At 33.8% G+C, this 10,885-nt stretch overlaps 1 protein-coding gene across 2 annotated transcripts; it reads right to left on the reverse strand.

The window, feature by feature from the left end:
* Window positions 1–6,970: 6,970 nt before the first annotated feature.
* LOC104899611 (probable disease resistance protein At5g63020) lies at window positions 6,971–9,109 on the reverse strand. Of its 2 annotated transcripts, none has more exons than XM_057396385.1 (2): window positions 8,952–9,109; window positions 6,971–8,613 (listed from the first exon to the last, which is right to left on the reverse strand). In XM_057396385.1, exon 2 carries the CDS (start codon window positions 8,611–8,613, stop codon window positions 7,432–7,434), a length of 1,182 nt encoding a protein of 393 aa, XP_057252368.1. In that variant the 5' UTR covers window positions 8,952–9,109; the 3' UTR covers window positions 6,971–7,431. The 2 variants fall into 2 exon arrangements, with proteins under 2 accessions (XP_057252368.1, XP_010685128.1); XM_010686826.4 differs by having other exon boundaries at window positions 6,971–8,595; window positions 8,952–9,105.
* Window positions 9,110–10,885: the final 1,776 nt, after the last annotated feature.

Genomic DNA, 10,885 nt, shown 5'->3' on the forward strand with positions numbered 1-10,885 from the left:
AGATATTAATGGTAGATTGTGAATCGTGAATTGCAAATTGATGTTGATTGTTGATGTAGAGTGGTATGTGAAGAAATTTGTTTTTTTGCATGGGAGACTTTTCAATATATTCAATGAATGTGAGTAGAGAAACCAAAAAGAAAACTCCAAAACCACGATTACAAAGCAATTCCCATTTTCTACTTAAATTTTAATTTTCTTTTGAATTGACCATTATATTCACAACGGTATGGGGAGTTTGTAGGAAACAGGAAACCAATATGTCTCTTTGGAAACAACCATTAAGATTGTCATCCATTGGCGATTAGACTCTCTTTTCGTTTCTTTGTCAATCTATCAAATAATTTTACACGATCATTTAAATGTTTATTTATACTAATATTGGTAAATATTAGGAACAACTATTATTTGGAATATATATATATATCTAAGACAAAGGAGAAATAACTAGTAAAGTGCCTGTTCTCCCCAGCTTATTTTCAGTTCAGCTCAGTTCAGTTCAGCTCAGTTCAGTTCACTTCAGTTTAGTTCAATTCAGCTTAGCTCCATTCTTTTATAACCTTCTTCTTCTTCTTCTTCTTCTTCTTCTTCTTCTTCTTCTTCTTCTTCTTCTTCTTCTTCTTATTATTATTATTATTATATTATTTATTATTATATTATTATTATTATTATTATTATTATTATTATTATTATTATTTATTTTTATATCATTATTATTAAGTATTATTATTATTATTTTGTTTATTATAGCTTTACTCATTATTATTACTATTATTATTAGGAGGAATATGATTTAGGTCAAAAGCACAAATAAAATCACGATTTTATCCCATAAACTAATCAAATCGCGTCAAAATGGGTTATGATGGAATTTTGCGCGGTTCGACCCAATCATTATTTTTATTAATAAATATTACTATATTATTAAATTTAATTATTAAAATAGTAATATTAATTTACTTTTTAGATATTATTGTTATTATATAATCATCGTCAAGTATTAATTATCATCATCAAGTATTAATATATTAATACAAATAATATAAAAATAATTATTATTAATTATCATTATTATCATTGATTATGATTATTATTAATAATTTATGATTATTAATATTATTTATTTATAACTATCATTTAAAAATATCCAAAAATACTATTATTATTATTCATTATTATTACTTATCATTATAATAATTATTTAATAATCATATTATTATTGTTTAAATATTAATTATATATTTATTACATTCAATCTAATTCGATTCAGTTTAATTCAATTCAGTTCAGTTCAGTTCAGTTTAGTTTAGTTTAGTTCAGTTGTTTTATGCCGAAGAGAACGAACCCGTAAAGAGAATATGGGTAAAAGTAAGAAAATAGTTTTTCTCGAGAAAAAAGAGTAAAAATAAAATAACATAAGATTGTTGGGCCTCTGGGTAAGTGACCGTGTGCGCAGCAGTCAAGAATTCAGGATGTATCTCACCAAATGAAACAGCGGCAGTCAAGATGTATCTCACCAAATGAAACATTAAACGTGCTCCCAATTTGCCATAGTGTCATTTCATGAAAATCACAAATGTACTAGTAATCAGGCCAATCATACATTTATGTAATCTAACATATAATTTATGCAAAAATAATATAAAATCTACTCCCTCCGTCTCATAATATAGTGCTTGTTTCATTTTTACACGGTTATACTTGATCATAGTGACATTTTGCTAGATTTTCGATCTATTTTGATCGAATTTCTAGCACATATGCTTTCACCATGTTTGTTCGCGTTTCTATTGCAGGTATTACCCTTTTCGGGGCCGAGAAATGCGAGACATGTCACAAGGGAACGAGCTAGAGGCTGAGAGGTAGCCTGAGGTGCGCTTGGTATGCCCCGCACACGATGGTGCGCCCGCACCATCGACCAATTCTGGAGCACAAAACAGACGACATTGGTGCGCCCGCACAAAGCATAAGATGCGCCCGCACCAAACCGTGGTGCGCGCACATTCTGACGGAGTAATTCAGGCTGAGGCAGGAGACTTAGGTGCGCCCGCACCTTACATGTGGTGCGCCCGCACCTTACATGTGGTGCGCCCGCACCTACATCTTGTGCGCCCGCACCTTCCCATTTGTGCGCCCGCACCATTTGACGGGAGATTTCCACCTTGAGGCAGAAGACTCAGGTGCGCCCGCACCTGAGGTTTGGTGCGCCCGCACCTGAGGTTTGGTGCGCCCGCACCTGAGCAAGGTGCGCTCGCACCTGAGCAAGGTGCGCCCGCACCTGAGCAAGGTGCGCCCGCACCTGAGCAAGGTGCGCCCGCACCTCCTTTTGGTGCGCCCGCACCTTACGATCCGGAATGAAAAAAATCGATCATTAAACCCTCTTTTCGAGAGGAGTTTTAGACTTACGCTTTCATTCTAGTTTCCACACAACATTCTAGGATTTTGTATTAGAGAGAAAACACTTTAGTTTGATTGAGATTTGAGAATTGTTAATCATAGTTTGTGATTTCGAATACATTCAAGGTACTTTCTATTCAATTTAATTCAAATTTTTAGTTTTTATTTCATTCTTTCCGTCTTTGTTCTTACTTTTTGGTTATTCTAGATCTTCATTTTCTTAGTTTCATAATTGCGATTTACATTAGTTTAATCATTACTTAATCATATTTAGCCTTAGATTGGTCATAGATTTATTGTTTTATTGCTTTAACTCCATGATTAGTGAGTAGTTTCATAATCTAGGGTTAGGGTGAAAGTATGAATTAGGGTTTTAAATATGATGTTGATGTGATTGTGATTATTTAGAGAAAATTATGCATTGATCTTGGTGTTTTGAGACCTTAGGATAGGTATTGATCACATCTATACTTTGGTATTTTGATTTCAAACGTTCTTAAACCGGATTTTGAACTCTTTTATCATCCCAAGAATCAACTTAATTTCTATACCAAGATATTGGATGGAAATTAAGGGGATCCTTCATAGGGTTTTCCAAACTTATTGAATTCTTAATCAATTAACTAAAGACCATTCGAGAGAGGATTTAGTTGATTGATTAAGTGATTACTCTTGAGGACCATTCGAGAGAGGACTCGAGTATTTTAGAGGAGAACTAAACCTTGCATAATCGTCTTTGTTACTTCACAATCGCATTAACAATCATTATCCGTTCTTATTCATACTAGTAACCTTAACTCTAGTGTCTTTTATTTGATATTTAAACTCATGATATTTGCTTGTTCTAGTTGATAGTTAGTCTTAATTGTTACCAAACATCTTTCAAAACCCCCAAATACCTTTCAATAGGTAGTCTGGAACTTGATAGACTTTAATCAATCCCATTTTCCCTGTGGATCGACCCTTACTTGCCCTTACTATTCTCTTAGTAATTGCTTGTTAGGACTTATAAATATTGTTTGGAAAGCGGTTCTTAGTGCCTTAACGACACACTAAAAACCTCTTATCAACGGTCTCCAAGACGTAACTTTGACCTTTAATATCTTCAATTTCGTATTAATAAAAAATATAAAAAGTTGATATTATGAAACTACACATTGGGACGAATCTAACAAGATCCCACATGAATACGTTTTTTTTATATATACAAATGAGAATATTCAGTAAAAAAATTTAAAGTTTGACCCACCAAAAATGAAGTAGGCACATATTATGGGACGGAGGGAGTAACGTAGATCACCCTTAATCATAATTGAAAAAAAGATTGTGAGGTGAATGAGATTGATTGGAAGAAAAAAAATGCATGGGGTGAGTGAAATGATGAATAAGATTGTAGGATGAGAGATGCCAAGTGTCACATTTTGACTGGATTTTAAAATATAGTAATTGTTATAAAATTTGCAACAATTTTATTTTAGAAAATACAAAGTGAAAAAAAATAAAAAATACCAATAGCTCTATTTTAACGAGCTCTATAAATAGAGACCCATTTTGCTATATTTTGGATAAAAAAAATTTCAACTATTTATTAATTTTCTCTAATTTTGCTTATTTTATATGAAATATCTTTCATTTTTACATTTTGAAAAAAATAAAAAGTAAAGAATAAGAGAGAGAAAAGTAGTTGGATGGGTCAAAAAGTAAGAGAGAAAGAGGAAAAATTAGTTGGGATGATTTTTTTTGTTGTTCATGGTTAAGAGGATGTGGGAAAAGATTGTCAGATGTTATTTTTTAGAGAGAGAAAGTTAGAAAGAGAGTGGGATGATCTTTATTTAAGATCATGAATAATGGTGCTCTTAGTGGTGATTGAAAACAAAGATCAAGTGGATGATCTTAAAAAAAATGCTCTTAATAATGAATGAAAATAAGATCATGGGTTGATTGAGATGAAAATTTTGTATGGGGTGAGTGAAATGGTGAATAAGATTGTGGGATGAGTGATGCCAAATGTCACATTTTGACTGGATTTTAAAATATAGTAATTGTTATAAAATTTCCAATGATTTTATTTTAAAAAATACAAAGTGAAAAAAAAATACCAATAGCTCTATTTTTCCGAGTTTTATAAATAGAGACCCATTTTGCTATATTTTGGATAAAAAAAAATTCAGCTATTTACTTATTTTCTCTAATTTTGCTTATTTTATATGAAATATCTTTCATTTTTACACTTCAAAAAAATAAAAAGTAAAGAGTAAGAGAGTAAAAGTAGTTGGGTGGGGTCAAAAAATAAGAGAAAAAGAGGAAAAATGAGTTGGGATAACTTTTTTTTTGTTCATGGTTAAGAGGATATGTAGGATAAGATTGTGGGATGTTATTTTTTAGAGAGAAAGTTAGAAAGAGAGTGGGATGATCTTTGTTTAAGATCATGAATAATCAAAAAATTCAACATGACATCCAATTCAAACATAATGCCATTTCAATTTTCAAACACCAATAACACTCAAATCAAAGTACAACAACAAAATCAACATTTATAACAATTCTAAATTATATAATCTAAAATATAAACACCCATAACAAGTGAAACAACAATTTATTTTCCAATTATAAAGAAATTGATGAAATCCTAATTTGTAAAGTAAAACAAGAAATAAAGAAGAAAAGTACCTAGTGGCTAGTCACGAACACGGAACGTCCACCGTGGCACTGTCCACCGAGTTCTGACTTTAGAGCAGAGTTCCAAGTGGCTCTGCTGGCTGCAGTTGCAGACAGGATTTTCGAGTCAGCGAGTCACAAACTCACGAGCAGCGTAGCAGCGAGCAGGACTACATGTGTTCGCGAGACGCGGGTTCAATGTTCGCGGCGCCGGTGATTGGTGAGGTCGTCACTTCGGTGAGGTGGTGACGCGTTGGAAGAAGTGAAAGTGATTGAGATTTGACATTGTATGAGAGAGAAAGGGAGATGTAAGAGAAAAGTGAGTTTTTTTAGATGTGAGAAACCCGTAAATTATTGTTGTGAGATTTTTTTTAAATGCTGGAGCACGTGCACCATGGTGTTATACATCCACCATTGTGGACAACAGTTGCCCATAATAGGACATCTTGGTAATAAAATGCAAGAGCAAATGACAAGAGAATAATTGACCCCTCTTTCTCTCTGGGTTCCTTTTCCGTGTTGCTGATATACGCTATTGTTAAAAATAGAAAGTAGCTAATTTTGTTGAATTTATTTTACTAAATTTATTTTAAAGTTAAAACTTTAGAGTAATAACTTAATACAAATACAATATAATACTACATCCGTCTCAAAATATAGTTCTTGTTTCTATTTTGGGGTCAAAACTTTAAAATGTTTGACCAAATACTCTCACTAATGTAGATCTTGACAATTGTGCAAAAAGAAACAAGAACTATATTTTGGGACAAATGGGGTATAACATTCACTTAAAATGATAAGATGCAGTCAACGTATAGTCAATTGATATGATAAGTTGGTACAATATATAATATACTAGTCATTTTATATATCAACTAGATTTAAGTAACAACTTCAAATAAAAATATATAAAAAATTATTTTATTATAAATTATAATTTTTTAATACTCTAGAGTTTCATTAAAATAAATTAAGTAAAATAAGTTCAACAAAATTAGATAATTTTTTTTTCCAAGAATGATGCAGCAAGAGAGAGAAGGGACCCAAGAAAAGAGAAAATGGACCGGTTATGGGTAACGGTTGCCCATAACGGTTAGCTCTCGACAAATTCATCCCCGATTCCCCACAAAGTGGCTTGACATCTGTTGAAACCCATTAAATGTCCACTTGTGAGTGTCCCACATTGGAGAAAGAGGAGAGAATAAACCACTTTATAAGATAAGGAGTTACTCCTCCTATCACCAATTGGTTTTAGGATGGAACCTCCTAACTTGTAAGTGGGCTAAACTCTACCACTGCTTACAAATCAACAGCTTGAACAAAACTCGTTTCCCGGAACTCGAGCAATGAAGTTGCTCGCTTGGTGCAATTTGGATGCTTTAGAATCTGATTAATGGACAACAAATATACGGAGAGAGCAGTACGCCAGTAAGGGACTGAATGAGAGCCAACACAAAGATAGTAACAAGACAGACAGACGATACACATTTTGTTCTCAACACCTTCATATTTTTATCGAATTCTGTCACATTCTAATTGTTGTTCTGAAGAGATATAACTAGCCAGTAGCCAACTAGGCAGACACTGAGTTCATGAAGAACATTACCCTTTGGCAAGAATTTTAACTTCCCGACGCTCCTGTAATTTTTCCTAGTCTCAACATTTATCTAAATTCTACCAGTTATATCTACTGTCAAAACCTTTGCTGCCACTTAACTTTTTGTACTATTTCTGTTCTTAAAACATAAAAACTTTGGATGTCTCAGACATCCCCTTGTTAGTCTCAAGTAGTTCAGGTTAAGCGTATGGTACATACATGAGTTACAAACATTCAAATAAAAAGCAGGGGAGAACTGAAACAAGATGCCTACATTCAACCTGACCAATTAAACTAAATCACAGTGCAACAGAGACGTAAAGGATAAACTTGATTATATATATACATAGATACATATTATTATCGATTTTTCACATGTAGAGCCCCCACCCATCCACTACAAAAAGCCTCATGAAGTTATATACTTGAATCCCGAATCCATCTTCCTGTCACGCTCATGGAAATCACTTCACTTCCTGTGGTAAAATCATTGAAGATATATATAAGAAGGTCCGGAGATCAAGCTCTTTTTAACTCTGCTTCTCTTTCTGATTGAATGAAATCATCAGCTAGAAAGGATACCATTCATAACCAATTCTTTCAATCATTAAACCTGGATCCTGGTACATGACACAACTAAGGACCCTGATCAACGTGTTAGTCGATTTCCCTCTACATTGACCCAAATACTACTATACTCAGTTCCTTGTCAACCTAATCCGAAAAAATCTGGAAGGTTTCAGAAGAAGGTACCACATTCATCTTTAGTTTTTTTACGATCACACAAGAGTTGATGAATCATAAGTTACATCTTCAATGGGAAGTAATTTGTTTCTCATCCCCAGACGTCCAAATTCATATAGTGCATTTCTCCATTCACATGAGTCATCTATGCCACACATGTGAGTAGCTATGTTCACAATTGTACGTGGCAGTCCAGAACACATATCAGCAAGTGAGTTAGAAATGCCATCAAGGGAAGAACCAAATGCTTCATCAATATTTGCTTCACGCATGAACAACAGGTATCCTTCTTCCTTAGTAAGAGGATCAACTTTGACAGCATCAAAAAGATCCAGCAATCTACATTCCAAGTTAGATACAGTAGTTAAAACTACCTTGCATTTGCTCCCTTCTGCAGGGACACAAATTCCTACCTGGTCCAAAGAAAATTCAGCCCCCGGTACACCATCTAAGAAAAGTGCAAAACTACCTAGACCCGCAAGTGTATTCGAGAGTTCACTTGCCCTTATATTCAAGTCATCATCACTAGTGAAATGACAATTCACAACTGCAGCAACTACATCCTGTACATGCTCGATAGTGAACTGATATGAGAAAGTGACCCAGAAAACATGCTCAAATTTCTCATCCCACTTCACTGCACTGTTGTGCAGGTGCTTCATCAAAAAGGTTTTACCAACTCCTTCTACCCCATGAATAGCAATCCTTCCAACATTATCATCTTGTAATAAAAGCTCGAGTTGATTCAAAGTACTTGAAGCAACTTCTCCAACTAACGCTTTCACTGGTATATAATAGCCACGATGTAGGACTCGTGCATTAGACATGGTCAGTCCGAAAAGCTCATCACCCTTGTTGTCATGGATTTCAAAAGCATCAACCAATTTTTCAACATCCCATGTCTTCACACCCATCAAAAATCCCCTCCATCCTCCAACATGATGCCGTCCTAACACAAATTCAGCTTTCTTTACTAGTTCCCTGGCTTCATCCATCCAGTCCAACTGGTCATTATCTAGCTTTTGCTTCTTGCCTCGCCGAATTCGAGTACTACAGACATCTCTTATGTCCTGCATTCTGGCTTTCAAGTACTCAAGTTTACCCTGGAGAACTCTCTTCCTCTCAGCAAGGCAATGTCCCCTAAGTAACAAGGCCAACAGACCCACAAATTCCAAAAACATGGTGATGACCTCCATTACCTGTATTAAATTCAGCATCTTTAATCAAATTAGTATTATCATAATTTCATTCCTCGCTCAACATAACTCAAACAACCCCCTTCCCCAAACCCCGATTTATACCTAGTTCAGAATAGTTGTGAACATAACATATGCAAATGTTATACATGATGTAATATCAGATCACAAATGTTGTTGTATACCATTTTAGTAGATGAATAGATGATGTTGATTCCATGATTTTCATAAACAAATACAACATTTGTAACTCAATATAGAACAATCATAAAATTGCAAAGTATCCCAAATTATAATAGCGAGAAGTTAAAAAAATGAAAAGAGAAATTATAGACAAAGTGTGGTGGAAAAATCGAAACCTTGAATTTATGCGGCAAAGTCGACTGTGAAACTTGAGCTTTCAAAAATGTTTTTCCTCTTCTTCTTTCTTGCTTGGTTTAATTTGTGATTTCACCTCCTGAATCTTGTGGGTATTTATACGAAGATTTTCAACTTCTTTTTTGAGGGACTCTTTTGTCTTTTAAGAACGAATTGGCCAAACTTTTTTTTTTTTTTTTTGAGATAAAGCCCAAACTAGTCTTTTTAATTAAAGCGTTTTTTGCTTCCTTCGTAGCAGCTTCCAGTTCCAATAATTTTCTTTTTTTGACATATGGATGGATTAGTGGCCAGAGGGTGGGCTTTAGACACCTCAGTCCTATTTCCAATAGTTACACATCATTTCATTTAAGAGTTCACACCATGTTCCATGAGCTATGAATTATGATAAACATCTAATTGCTATATGTTAACATCTAGCTAGGAGTTCACACCAACTTTTCTCTCTCCCCTCTCTCCCCTCTCTCATCTCTACTTTCAAAAACCCTAGCCTCCATTGTTGATTTTTAAAGGGGCTTTCATCGGTTTTTACCGTTGGAAAGCCCCCATCTTTGTTTTTTTATTTGTTTTTAGGTTTCCAATAACGATTTCTCCCTCGAAAGAAAGGATTTTCGATCTCCTTCGTAAGAAAAGGTTTTTCGATCTCCTTCGAAAGACAAGGTTTTTCGACCTCCTTCGAAAGACAGGGTTTTTCTCCTCTTTTAGAGGGGGAATTTCTACAGGTTACAATCCAGGATACTAAATCTAATGGATTGCCGTGAAATTATTTTGTTGGTGAAGAATTATGCGGGATCACAAAGGTTATCATTTTTTCGAATACAGTCAGTTGAATCCGACGGAAATCATCCTCACGACTACAAGGCATCGTTAGATTGTCTCTCCAACAAGGCTGTATTTTCCAACGATATAAGCGGGAGATGTTCCACATTGCAAGATTTGTTTGACGATCGTAGTTTTTATGAAGGAAATTTTTGTTTGATTCAACTTATGTATTTGTTTGATTCGATTGCTTATGTAGATGTCGTATGACTTTTTATTAATGAATTAATTTTACTATTCAAAAAAAAAACATCTAGCTAAGATAAAATCGTCAATATATATGGAACAAAAAAAAAAAAGTAGTATGTCAAATGAAAAGATGACTTCGAAAAATATGATGCTCAAAAAAGGGTTCATGCAACTACAAATAGTATTTATATAATTACAAAGTGTTCATGAATATAAATACTGTTTACAAATAGCGTCAGTCTAACAAAAAGTTGTCAGTCTAATAAAAAGGTTGACCTCGAAAAATGCGATGTTAACAAATAGTGTTCATGTAACTAAAAATAGTGTCAAAGTATTGTAAGTAGTGTTTATACAACTAACAGGTTGTGTTCATAAAAGATAAGTAGTGTTTATGAAACCAACGGGTGTTTTTATATACTACCTCCGTTTCTTTTTAATTGTTACACTTACACTTTTCACGCATGTCGATGCACTACTTTGAGCCTTTATATCTCTAATTTTGTATTTGTAAAAAATATAAAAACTACATATTAATAAAATACATACTAATACGAATCTAACAAGATCCCACATGACTATGTTTTTATTCACGTATAAATCACAAACGAGGGTTAAAGTGCAATTTATGAATAGTGTAAAATGTCAAAATGTAACAATTAAAAAGAAACCGAGGTAGTATTACAAGGTAAATAAAAATTTGCAAACAATTTTTTTTTTTTCATTTTTATATTATCTTTTTTTTTTACTAGAAGTGTAGTAAACACGCTATTGTGCATTGATATTCATTTTCACAATTCCACCCCTAAGTAGTCGCACGACTCACACAAGTCACAAGTCATAAAACCCGGCCGTCCACAACTCCACAGTACACCCCTCAAGTCTCCAACACCAAATTCCAAACAAACCACAT

Source organism: Beta vulgaris, chromosome 7 (genome assembly GCF_026745355.1).
Source record: "Beta vulgaris subsp. vulgaris cultivar EL10 chromosome 7, EL10.2, whole genome shotgun sequence".
Classification (NCBI taxonomy): Eukaryota; Viridiplantae; Streptophyta; class Magnoliopsida; order Caryophyllales; family Amaranthaceae; genus Beta; species Beta vulgaris.